Source organism: Pyrus communis, chromosome 2, assembly GCF_041283825.1.
Source record: "Pyrus communis isolate YQ-2024b chromosome 2, ASM4128382v1, whole genome shotgun sequence".
NCBI lineage: Eukaryota > Viridiplantae > Streptophyta > Magnoliopsida > Rosales > Rosaceae > Pyrus > Pyrus communis.
Window position 1 is genome coordinate 22,590,513 of NC_142566.1, and position 13,499 is coordinate 22,604,011.

Sequence of the window (13,499 nt, forward strand, 5' to 3'; positions counted from 1 at the left end):
TGCTTTAGCGAGAATCAAACATAAGACTTCTCACTTACAAGTGAAGAGGAATACCACTAGACTATATGATGATTTCATATCTAGCCGTTGAATTTGAATCAATTATTGTAACTGATGAGGAGGACTACATTTGGTCAACCTGATGTGCATTTGGCTAAATAATGGTGTGGTGAGCTCCATAGGATTATAGTCGAGTCATCTGTTGAAGATGAGTTTTTGGTCAAATCAAGCGATTTCTCCATTGGAGATGACCTAACACTTAGCACATGCCATGTGAGTATAATTTCTTGGAAGATTTTTTTTGGTAAATAAAAGTTTTATTTTAAAATGATAAATATGTCATTAACATTTTCAATAATACGTGGCTTGAAAAAAATAAGATAATAGGCTGAGTTTAGCAACATTCTTGAAAAATTGCTCCAAAGTGTGTTGTTTGGTTTTATGTCTTTGTCTTGAAATACGAAAATTCTTGAATATTCGGACCGGATCACTCATCCCCTTCCACCAAGTTCATCCATCTGGGTTCTTGAAATTTGATTCAACGGCTACAAATAGGGGGCTCCTTTAAAAGTTATAATAACTTTAGCCGTTAGATCAAATTTCAACGGTACAGATAAATGGACTTGATGGAAGAGATCCAAAGAGGATCCCTTTCCCTCATCCCTACCCCATGTTCTCTTTTTCCATGTCCACCCGACCCCATTGTGTCCCACCCTCCTCTCACACAACACGGAAGGGCCACCACCAACAATGGCCACACCCAGAATTTTTCCATGTGCACCTGGCTTCATTGTGTCCCACTCCTCTCACACCACGGAAGGGGAACCACAAACGGTGGCCGCACCAAAGATCAGCTAAACTACTTCCCAGCACTTATAGTGCACCAAAAACTTGGAAATCCTCTTCCACAAGCACACTCGTGTCTTCTAGCATGGATTAGGCTCCACCTGGGAGCAGAAGCTTCAGCCAAAAGCACACCTCCAGAACCAACAAATCTAGCTACATGTTTCATGTATTCGGATTATAATTGATTAACTTTGAATATATCATTCATCACATTTAACATATTTTCGACTTGTTAGTTCATAAGTTTAACAACCCATTCAGTTTCGAAATCCTGAGTTCGTTCCTTTAGGTATTAAAGTAAGTTATTGTCAAATAGCACGTACATGTCGTTTTTTATTTATTTTCTAATTTTTATTTATTATTATTTTTTTACAAGAAATGATAGCAGTATTTCATTGATCATTACAAACAAATATTCGGGTGCAAATTGAGTACATTGCTCCATTGACCAACACATTGATCTAGAGTGAATTTGCACAAACAAGCGATCAATTTAAAACTCCTACACGGCTACTACAAGCATAGGTGCACCAATACAAATTTGTCACAATAAGGATAAACGCAACAAACCTATACCAATGCGCACACTGATCTTCTCTGATGAGCCCACACAATGTCATCGCTGGAAAGCACGACCACATAAAGTCATTGCTGAAAGACAAGACCACATAATCATCGCTCAAAGATGAGACCACATCAAGTCGTCGCTCAAATGTGAGACCACATAAAGTCACCGCTAAAAGACAAGATCATAGAACCATCACTTGAAGGCAAGATCACAACAAGCCGTCGCTCAAAGGTGAGACCATATCATCTGCCAAACGCGGCACAAACAAAACCTACACTAATCCGAGAATAGAATCCACCAGTTCCCTAGTCTCAGTATGGACTAGGACACTCTAAGCAAGACCACCTGCAACTTCATAAGAATCTCACATCAGAAAAACTTACAAAATTAAAATGACTTATATGGTTTGCTTCCAATCACAACAATTGGAAAACTTACAACAAATTTGTTGTGCACGTGATCTAATGCAACTTGGAAAACAAAATAGGTGTAACTAATTGTAAATTGTATTCCGTTTCTCTGAAATCTGAACACGTACGTAGCTTGTAGCTAGTTGTGTCCAAGTCACACCCCGGATACATTAATTCCAAGTGGGCGGCTTAAGGATTTAGAAGACCATGAATTCATGAATCAGGTGGTGATTGACTAGCTAGTTGACTGTCAATTTAGTTTCCCACACTATTGATTGTCAATTTAGTTTCTTTTTTTTTCTGGTCATATTTCTAAGTTCCACGGACTTCAAATTAAGCCCATATATGTATAAGATCGACAAGAAAAGGTGCGAAATGGGGGCAACTTAAATGATGGTTTGATAATCACTTAATTTTTAGTAATAGTGAAAAAAATAAAAAAGGAAACTAGGGATGAAGAATGGTGAGAGAAATGTATAAGAAAAAACACACATATAATGAACAGTAAAAATAAAAACAAAAATCTATTTTGAGTTGTTTTCACGTTAAGATTTTGTTTTCATTCATTCATCCCTCATTTCTCTTATATACTTTAGTGACATCTCAAAAAAAAAAAAAAAAAAAAGAAGTGAAAAACCAAAAACCAAAGAGTTATAAACCGATGTATAAGAGAAATTAACCATGCGGGGAAATATAAGAAGTTTTCACAGTCAATTACGCACTGCAATGCTTTGTACATTTTTGTTAATTTTTCTTTTATTTCTGTTGCCACTACAACAAACTGTCATATTCATGTTCTTCAAAATATATTTTTTCATGCGTGGAGCTCGACTGGTTTTCTAAGCACCTAGGAGTTCGCCTCATTCTGAGTGCGCGGAGCTTGCCTTGTCTTGTGTGCATGGGTTTGCCTCATTCTGCATGTGAGGTGTCTACATCGTTTTGTGTGCTAGAACCTCGCCCCTTTTTACGTCCACAGAGCTCACGTCGTTTTTGGTGTGCACGGAGCTCGCCTCGTTTTGCTTGCCAAAAGCTGGCCCTGTTTTTAGCGAGCGGAGCCCACCTTGTTTTTTGTACCATGGTTCGCCTCGTTTTGTGTGGGCTAAGGCTGCTTCGTTTTGCGTGCGTCATGTTTGCCTAACACCTATGTTTTTTTGACAAAAATGCAATTTTTTTTATTTTTCGCAAAATATTTTTCATGAGCATTAAGTTAAACTTTTTAATGAATTTGGAAGCATTTTTTGGGTTTATTGAGCAACAAATACATTTTTAGAAAACTAAAAAAAATAAGTGAAAAATATAGTAGTGAGGCATAGAACATTGTCAAAAGAGGTTCTACACTCAATAATCTCGACGGAAAGTCCCACCTTAATTTTCCAAACTTCATAGTGAGGCAAAGGTGAAATAAATAGGTTGAAAGGTGATTTATATACGAATTTGCAAAACCGATAGAAAACCGTAAGCGTTAATACACGTTTTTTTTTTTTTTTTTAGTGTAAAAAATGTAAATTTTTTATTTTTTTGAAATATTTTCAGTGAGCATTAAAGAAATCTTTTTAATGTATTTAGAAGCGGATTTATGATTTATTGGCGAAGACCCTCTCCTTGGATCACTAGATGTTCGGAACCTAAGAGTATTTTATTTTCTAAACATTTGAAGTTAGGAACAACAAATGACAGAGAGGGCAAACACACAAAATTTCTTGTTGAAGCAGTTGAAGTTGAATCAGAAACCGGGTGGTTTATTGTGGAAGAAGTTGAAGAACAAAAGGGGCCCAACATACAAAATTTCTGCCGTGTGCATTATTTAGTATTAAAATGATGGAATGACAAGCATCCACCATATGTATCAGTTATACAAAAGTAAAGCCTAAACTGGTGCAGAAGCAATCTAGACGATACGTTTTCGATTTGCTGTATGTATTGTATACGAATTATACAAGCAACCAAAAATGATGCAGAAGCAATCTTATCCAAACATTTAGGATGACTTCCGATTCTTGAGGGCATCAAAGCGTGCAGCAAGTGCGTCATAATCTGGTAACTTGGGATGAACTCGAGGAGTCGAGTCTTGCCTTGCAGCTGAAGGTACTGGTGGTGGAGTACGCTCAGGTGCTTGATGAAAGCCCTTGGAAGGTGACTCCATTTCAACTTCTTCATCACAGTCCGAGTCATCAAACTTAATATCCGAATGTTCTGATGGGGCATTATTGTAGCTGGACCTCCTGTAGATGAACTTCTCATGTCCATGGCTATCCATTGTTTCATCTCTTGAAGAGTGAGACCTATCGACTCCACGAGCTTTAGATTGGTGATCGATATTCTGAGAGCCAACTGATGGAGAATCTGGCGTAAAGAAGCCAGTGGAATTGCCAGAAGGGGTTCCAAATCCATTATTGACCCTATTCTGAGAGGCGACTGGTGGAGAATCTGGCATAAAGTGGCCACTGGAATTTCCTGAAGGGGTTCCGAATCCATTATTGACGCTCGAAAATGATTGAGCCGCTTGATTGCAGTCTTTGTTGGCCAAATATGCAGCAACTTGTGCAGCAGCCATTGCATCACTGGCAGATTTTGCGGCTGCTTCAGCAGCTGATGCGGAGTCTACAAAGTGCATTTGTCCCCTTTCACCACCACTACTTGATCTGCGATCACCACCACCACTTGATGTTCTGCGTTCTCCACCACCACTTGACGTTCTGCGTTCTCCACCACCACTTGTTCTGTGTGAAGAACTAAACGAAAGTACGATAAAATAAATGGATAATCGAAGTATGGTCAGGTTTTAAATTAGATCAGACAAAAGGAATAGCCAAGTTACCTAGTGTCTGGCTTATTAGTCTCAACAGATTGAGGCTGCACATTGTGCACAGGCATGCTGGTAGCACTAACAAAATTGCATGGTCCTTGCTGTTAAAATAAAAGTAAAGAGAAATAGTAATCGGAAAATGTCTTGCATATAACGTGAGAAACGAAAGGAGTGATCACTAATCAGAAATCTAAAAATGGTAAATCTTAATGAGAGAGAGAGAGAGAGAGAGGAACGCACTATAAGCTCTTCTGGGGGCTTGAGAAGTTCCTGTTCAGATTCCGATGTATCCCATTCAACCTGGTATTCCTTGGCTATCTCCTTGAGGAGTTTCAACTTTACTTCACCCGTAGGGGTTCTAACAGAGAGCTTGTCAATCAGCTGTGTAAGAAAACAAAAGCACTCAACTACCATAGAAACTAAAATATGAACCGAAAGCAGAAAAGTAATATAGTACATACAATAACAATAAAAGAATTATATGAGAGGGAGACCATGCTTACCATGCGATTCACACCACAGCTGGGACGTACATCAACAGCCGCAGATACAAAATCTGTACCATACTTTTTCTCAAAAATATTCCTTAGGGAAATTAGTTCAGGAATCTCAGAGCACCTGGGGGAGGCAAAGATTAAACTAGCAATCCCTTCTTTGAGATCAGGCGGACACTCCCTGTAACAAATACGAGAAACATTGGGATTAAGAGACTATCTCACAGCTGCGAAATGCAACAAAGATAATACAATATCATCACCTTTGCTTTGCGATGATAGAAAGTCTAGATACTACTAATTCACAAAAGAGCTCAATGAACTCGTTGGCAGCCAAAATGTTCTGTTCCCTGATCACATGTTCAACCTACATAACAAAGAATTCGTTAGTAATTAGTGCCAAATTATTTCGTTAACCATATTGCAAAGCGCCAACCTAACTGCATAGCCACATGCCTGAGCATCAGTTTGAGTCCATAACAAACTGAAGCCAGTGCTTTAAAAAACGCGCCATGAGGCGCGTCTAGCCGGCTTCGGAGCAGGGTGTCGGTGAAATCGCCTATGCCCAGTGGGTAGACCTGGCATTGGTGTCATGTTTTTCGTGTTCATATCGTTGTCGTCACATACCTAATATCTTAACGGGTTATGTCGTATAACACCCGTTAAAGTAAACGGATAATATGACTTGACCGATTACCGTTAAGATTTTAAATCAATAAATAATGAAAATGGAAAACATAATTTGACTCGAAAAATAGAAAACATAATACTAAATTAGTATAGCATACCACGTTATCACATAAATATTACTTCAAAACATAAAAAAATAAAAAAAATAAAAACAATTGTCTTTCAAGTATTAAATACCTAAAAATAAGAGCCTAATGAAAAAACATTATTACATTACAACAAAATACCAAATGTTCAAAATGCATTTACAATAAAACCCTTCAATTTCATCAATCACCAAGAGAAATGGAATTGAAACTTTGGCTAGATATATTGTCTTCAAGAGTTATCTTGACGATGTTTTCATTAAGGCTTTCCACATTAGCACTCTCTTCCACATAAACTAAGCATAAAAAACTGAACATTGTAAACCATTCAAATGTGTTTGATATTTTTAAATTACTTGATATTTTTATTTTTAATATGTTTGGTATTTTTAAGTTACTTGATATATTTATTTTTAATGTGTTTTATAATTTTTTTAATCTCACTCTTTGCCTATAGTATACTATAAAAACAAATATATAAGTAAAACTTAAAATTTTAAATTTATATAGAATAATAATACAATAATATATATTTCAATTGCAATATAGAATAATAATACACTATGACTGTTGTATTTTATAGTAGTTTAAAAAATTAAAATTATCAAAATAACTTTTTTCTTAACATGTTGAAACGGTTTACCTGTGTATCACTCTCGTGTAATGTCACATCCCGGCCCGGGGCGAATCACTTCCCGGGCCCGCTCCACTACCGTAGCACGATATTATCCGCTTTGGGCTTACCATTCCCTCACGGTTTTGTTTTTGGGAACTCACGAGCAACTTCCCAGTGGGTCACCCATCATGGGATTGCTCTAGCCTCCTTCTCGCTTAACTTCGGAGTTCCTACGAAACCCGAAGCCAGTGAGTTCCCAAAAGGCCTTATACTAGGTAGGGATGAGAATATACATTTAAGGATCACTCCCCGGGGCGATGTGGGATGTCACAATCCACCCCCCTTAGGGGCCCGACGTCCTCGTCGGCACACCACGACCATGGTTAGACTCTGATACCAAATTGTCACATCCCGGCCCGGGCGGATCACTTCCCGGGCCCGCTCCACCACCGTAGCACAATATTGTCCGCTTTGGGCTTACCATTCCCTCACGGTTTTGTTTTTGGGAACTCACGAGCAACTTCCCAGTGGGTCACCCATCATGGGATTGCTCTAGCCCCTTCTCGCTTAACTTCGGAGTTCCTACGGAACCCGAAGCCAGTGAGTTCCCAAAAGGCCTCGTGCTAGGTAGGGATGAGAATATACATTTAAGGATCACTCCCCTGGACGATGTGGGATGTCACATGTAAACCTGTTCAGGACCCGTTATTAACGGGTTCTTATCGTGGGACCCGATAACGACTCGATTAGTTATCGTGTTGACCCAAAACCCTTACTTTCGTGTCACTAACGTGTCGTGTTAACGGGTCTCGTCAGAAATTGTCAAGTCTACAAGTAGGATTAAGCGAAAACTCGCCTAGACGTGGTCAAGGCGTGCCTAAGGCGGTAGATTGGGCGTCGTTTTTGTGTAAAAGTTGCTGGAATCTAGAAATTTTTCAGTTGAATCTGAAAGTTGAAAAGATGAATAGCAAGGTGTCGTTTGTTGTGCTTTCATTTGCTTACTTTTCATTTTTTTATATTATTTTTTTGGCTGATTTTTTTTTCTCTTTAAATTGACTTCCAGCTATTAGCATATGTCCCAACTTCCAACATATTCTTCAGGTTATTCTCCCATTATATATGTCAGATTTTATTTTTAATATTATATTATAGATTTCAAGAGACTCATTTCTATAAAACTATCTTATTGTTGCAGTTCTATTAGTTTAGGAATATAATTGTGTAAATCCTAGCATATTTGAGATACCCTTTTGGGATTCTATCATATATCTTAGGCTAGATATTATCCTATTAAAATTTTAATCCTATTGGGGTAAGGAATTTACTATATGAGAGATTATATTCACACCCCAAATTACTTCCCACACATCCTTTTAATTTTTTAATATTTTTCTATCAAGTATTAGTGGTGTGTAGAATATTTAAAAAAAAAAGGGTTTTTACCACAAAGTCCTGAAATTGACCACCTAATTAAGATGGTTCTTGAAATTAAAAATCGATCAATGTAATCCCTGAAAATAGGAGTTTCAATGTGGTCTTTCCATCACAATTTCGTTAAAAATTCTGTTATGTGCTGATGTGGCACATAATTGGGTCCCACAAGTCTAATTAAAAACAAGTTTTATTTTTATATAATTAAAAACTTGAAAAATAAAAAGGCCCGTATAATGTTGTACAATAGTACCGAATTAACCATTAAAGATGCCCTCTATTCTCTCCCCGTTCTGGAAGAACGTTACTGAGATTTTTTTTTTTTTTTTTTTTTAAAATATCAAATCGTTGCTGAATTTTAGAGATATTCAAGATAATAAATATCATATTGAAACTACTTAAGAGAATGGTTCTGAATTTCTTTGTGTCACTTCTTACGAATATGGCCAGAAACATATTCACGAGAAGCTGGAATGTCTCCCGATTGAGTTGTACATCACAACCATTCAAGCTATAGAGACCTAACATGTGGTCGGCTCCGAGCTTGGGATCCAGAGCACTTTGTTGCTTGGCATGACCATATGGGACATCCCAGAAGAGATACGATGCGCCTTTCCCAAAGTATAACACGAGCATCATCTAACCTCTTATCCTAGACATCCGTCTTGCAAAGCATGCTACCTGGGGAAGTTCACTCAACCCTCAACTACAAAGATCATTCACAACTCACCTAAGTTTCTCCAGAGGATTCAAGGGGATATTTGTGGACCTATCCAACCAACATGCGGACCATTTGCGAAACTCCTAGCTCAAATCTTTAAGCTTAGGGTTCACCACCCTGATTGTCCGATTAAGTCAATTCGACTGTATAATGATGGAGAGTTTACGTCAAAGACTTTTGATGAATATTGCACGTCTGTTAGGATTGAAGTTGAACATCCAGTATCCCATGTTCATACCCAAAATCAAGGTTCTAAAAAACGCTAGGCGACTAGACGAGATTTAGGCAGGCGCCTAGGCGGCTTAGGCGGATTTAGGTAAATTTCTTATATATTATATGAATTAGTTAAATTTACTATATCAGATGTAAATAATTATTGAATAATATGTTATTTCTTATAGAAGAACATACACATGTGAATGTTTTATGTACATATCCAATATGCTTTCCTAGGAAAAAACAAAAAACAAAATATTATCTAAATGATTTATAATTTATATAACATTTATATACATATAATATACATCCCAAACTTTTAAAACTATAAAAAAACCCACGCAAGTGGGTGGTTTCACATTTAAAACCATCTGATGAGCGGGTGGTTTCATAATTAAAACCACTCTTTCACATCACCCAAGAACCCATACCATCTGACTCTTTCACATCACCCAAAAACCCATCACCAACTTTTGAATTTTGTTTCTTCTTCTTTACCCTTTCAGAACCTAATCTTTTAGTCTCTCTCTCTCTCTCTCTCTCTCTCTCTTTCTCTCTCTTAGCATTCTCTTCCCTCATGCCTCATCTTCGTTCTTCTTCTTGGGCCCTTCACTTTCAGAACCTCAAAATTGGATCTCAAATCCAACTTGCACCACCACAGATTGAAATGTTTAATACCCTCTCTCTTCCCTCATCTTCACAAAGACGTAGAAATTCGCCGGAGCTCTGCTGCTATGTACAAGATCAGAAGTTGTAGATCCGATTGCAAAAACTGCAGTGAGATTCAAACCGCCTAGACGGCCACCTAGCCCACCTAAGGCGCCTAGCTAGCGCCCAGGCGGCCGCCTAGGCCGATTTTTAGAACACTGCCCAAAACGGCCTGGTATAAGCTTTTAAAAAGCATCTTCAATCAATAGCTCAAACTTTGGTTATGCGAACCAAATTGCCGGTACTGGTCTACCTGAGGCCCACCACTACCTAACCTCATTCACTATTACAATTGTTTGTTAGGTACGAGCCTGACGTCTCACACTTACATGTGTTCAGATGCATACGCACTTGCAAGGATTAACGTACCTATCAAACACTGAAACATCGCCCCAGAAGGACAAGTTGTCCCCAAATGAGGGTTGGCCGCACCTCCCACACGGCCTAGTACACTAGTAGCTAGCCAATCATCTTTTCCTAAAGGTGGCAGATCCCTTGGTTCAAAAGATTCACAACCTCATAAGAGGAAAACGACACAAACTAGTGACCCTAGTATGAATCCAACCATCGCTTACTCAACTATTCCAACACATGAGGTTATTCTAGAACTGATGTACTTCATCTGCTGAAGACCTGATGCGATGTTTTGTTTGAGTAATCCTAAACCCTAAACCCTACAACACTTATAACTTTATACGTTTATTCCTTAAAAAGTAAGTAGCCAACAAGAAAAAATAAGTATTTATTTGTTTTTATTTTTGTGTAGTTATATTTTTTCTTCTTCTTAAAATGTTATATTATTCTTGTTTTTTCTTTTAAGACTCTTAAGTATTTCACCAAAATATTCATAATATATATAATTATATGTAAGTTATACTAGAAATCTTAAGTCTCATGAGGCTTCGGTTCACGCCTCAAGGCGGGGCTATTCATAGAACGCCTCGCCTACGCCTTCGCCTTTTAATACATCGACTGAAGCAGAAGTTTGGGTACTATAATGAATAAGGGACACAATCCTCACAAATGCATAAATATAAAAGATGCAGTTATACCCACTACAGGGTCAATAAAACATGCAAGGAAACAAAAAATTGAGGAAGTTGTTCAAATAACTTGCGGGGAAATCCAGTCACACAATTGTTACTTAGTCAATAGCAAAATTCATGAGACTTTAAAATGTAGTACCCGGATTCGAGCAGTGGCGTCTTGACCAGATTGTAGGAGTAAGGCGATGTCACGCCTCATCTGCTTCACCACCGCCTGCCTCTTGTTCCTCAGCAGCTTTATTCTGGCCACCGCCATCTTCGCTTGCATTTTGCTGTTTCAACATTCATGCCATTGATCCCCATTAGCAAAATAATGAGCAAGAACAATCATTCAGCCCAAAAAAAAATTCCCCCCACCCTATTAAATTGTCAAAAAATGCAAAACATGGAACAAAAATTTCAACTTTTCACAATCTGGGTCTCAATAGCTCCAACCACCCACATATTCTAGGCAACCAAACAGGGGGAATCTCTCCCGGCCTATTACATTGCCGAGAAAGAGAAAACATGGTAACAAAGATTCTAACTTTAACAACTTTTCACTATTTGGGTCTCAAATCTCATTTACTCCTACAATCTAAATTCTCGAGGCATTCAAACAGAGGGACTAATTCCCTCCCTGTTAAATTCCACCGATAATGCAAACATCGAATAAAGATTTCAACTTTAACAACTTTTCACTATCAGAGTCTCAATTCTTCCTACTACCCAAATTTTCTAGGCAACCAAACAGAGGGACTAACTCCTACCCTGCTAAATTGCCGGTATAATGCAAACATTGAACAAATATCTCAACTCTAACAACTTTTCACTATCTGGGTCTCTATAATTTCCCCTTCCCACATATTCCAGGCAACCAAACAAAGGGACTAAGACTAACTCCCACCCTATTAAAAATTTCCCAGATAATACAAACATTGAACACAATTTTCAACCTTTCACAATCTAAGGTCTTAATAACTCCTATTATCCAAAATTTTCTAGGCAACCAAACAGAGGAAGGAGCTAAAGTAGAGAAACCCAGAAAGGGGAAAGGCGGAGAGAGAGAAGAATGTACCATTTGGATGAGTTGAATCCCCATCGGAAGAGAGAGCGGCCGAGCTTCACCAGCTTCTTGGTGTGGGTGGTGGCTGCGGCGGCGACCGTCATGGTCACAGAGAGAGAAAGATGGTTTTTTTTTTTTTTTTGGGTTTTTAACGGTCGCCTGAATTGGAATGGGAAACAAGATATGGAATTATACAGCAGATCCTCTGCGGGGCCCACTTGATGACCGACCTTTGCGCTGCAATTGGGCCTGTAAAAGGAAAATATAGCCGTTGTGAGTTTGACACGCGTGGGAGAAAGCTGGATCGTGTGAGAAGAATCCAATGACAGAAGTCGGTGTAAAATCAAGCCAACCTTTTCACTCTATTATACGGGCAATAAAATATTTACATTAATTTTGAGCGACGATGAACATTCTTAATACGTATTGTTTGACAATTATTTCGTACTTTTAACTTTTCACAATTATTTTGCAGTAAAATTCAGATTTTTATTGTTAGAGCAGATCCACCTCACAATAAATTGCCCAGTACCCTGTCAAATTAGCAGCCCAGCACCCAGTCCACACCCTCCAGCCCGTGAAACAGTCTGGCACCCAACCCATGCCAGGCAGCAGGCCAGCCCAAAATGGACAGACCCAGAGGCCGGTCCGTTTGTTGGCGCGTGCACAACACGCGGGGGAGATGGCGAGTAGCCGACAGCTTCTGCAGGCAGTGGGGCCCGCGGTGCAGGGCAAGTGGCTGAGTCTGTCAAAGGGCTACGTGGCCCTCCTCAGAGCCGTTGGATTTCCAACGGTAAAAAAAATTTAAATTTAAATTTTAAATTGGACCGTCCGATCACAGATCAACGGTCCACGTTTATTTGACCAAAAATTAAAAAAAAAAAAAAAAAAGGCCCAACGGTCAGAAATTTGACCGTTGGCCACGTGGCAGCGTGTTGGCTGTTGGATTTGATTATTTTTCAAATCAAACGGTCCAGATTAATTACAACATTAAAATTTATTAAAAATTAATTAAAAAATGTCAAAAATTTTTTAAAAAATACAGAAAAATTTTAAAAAATTAATTTTTTTTTTCTATAAATACCTAACCCTCATCTTCAAAAAATAGTACGTTCGGATAATGACACGTGGCGTGACGAGATTGGTTAAAAATCCTATCCGAAATTAAAACTATTTTTTTTTTATTATTTTATAAAAAAATTATTTAATAGTTTAAATGGACTGGGTGCCAGCGCATTTTGTAGGGGTGGAGATCGTTTGTGCCAGCGCATTTTTAGACTAGGTGCCAGCACATTTTTTTTGGGGTGGAGATGCTTTGGCCTATTACTGTTCATTGGGTCTATTACTGTTCAATTAAGTGGATAAATGGGCTGGGTGCTGGCGCAAAGTGGATAGGGATGAAGTTGCTCTTAGGAGTGATTTGTTTTGTTACACGTCGGTACTGCAAAAATAAATTTGATGCAACTCTATATAACACCATATAATGATTAAATGTTGCTTGTTTTGTTCGTTTTGGATACATATATTTTTAATCCAATCAGAATTATGTAAATTAGATAATTGTATAAATTTGGTTTCAAGATACTTTAAAACTAGGCTTATTAGTTGAAATGCCCTATAAACTATCATTGAGTCTCATTTTACCTTTTTAAACTGATTTTGTCTCACTTTGTCATCTGAAATTGACATTTTCAACTCTTTTAGAGCAAGCCCAGTGTGGGCATTTGCTCGGGGGCCGGGGGAGAGAACAGGGGCCCGAGGCCCTGTGGACCGGCTCGAGCGTGGGCAAGCCCGAGTGAAGGTGGAGGCCCGAGCT

The 13,499-nt window shown here is 38.5% G+C and overlaps 1 protein-coding gene across 1 annotated transcript; it reads right to left on the bottom strand.

Annotated features, from left to right (window-relative positions):
* Positions 1 to 3,602: 3,602 nt before the first annotated feature.
* Positions 3,603 to 11,885, bottom strand: LOC137748843 (uncharacterized). Its single transcript, XM_068489030.2, has 7 exons — positions 11,696 to 11,885; positions 10,778 to 10,910; positions 5,388 to 5,491; positions 5,134 to 5,305; positions 4,871 to 5,011; positions 4,643 to 4,731; positions 3,603 to 4,556 (listed from the first exon to the last, which is right to left on the bottom strand). The coding sequence occupies exons 1-7, from the start codon at positions 11,785 to 11,787 to the stop codon at positions 3,803 to 3,805; spliced, it is 1,485 nt and encodes a 494-aa protein (XP_068345131.2). The 5' UTR covers positions 11,788 to 11,885; the 3' UTR covers positions 3,603 to 3,802.
* Between the last annotated feature and the right edge of the window lie 1,614 nt (positions 11,886 to 13,499).

Bases quoted from the DNA above. Each gene is read 5' to 3' on its own strand.
- LOC137748843 (XM_068489030.2), bottom strand. From the start codon at position 11,787: ATGACGGTCGCCGCCGCAGCCACCACCCACACCAAGAAGCTGGTGAAG. The intron at 5,306-5,387 runs GTGATGATATTG...TATTTGTTACAG, and splicing joins TCTATCATCGCAAAGCAAAG to GGAGTGTCCGCCTGATCTCA. The intron at 5,012-5,133 runs GTAAGCATGGTC...TTTCTTACACAG, and splicing joins GCTGTGGTGTGAATCGCATG to CTGATTGACAAGCTCTCTGT.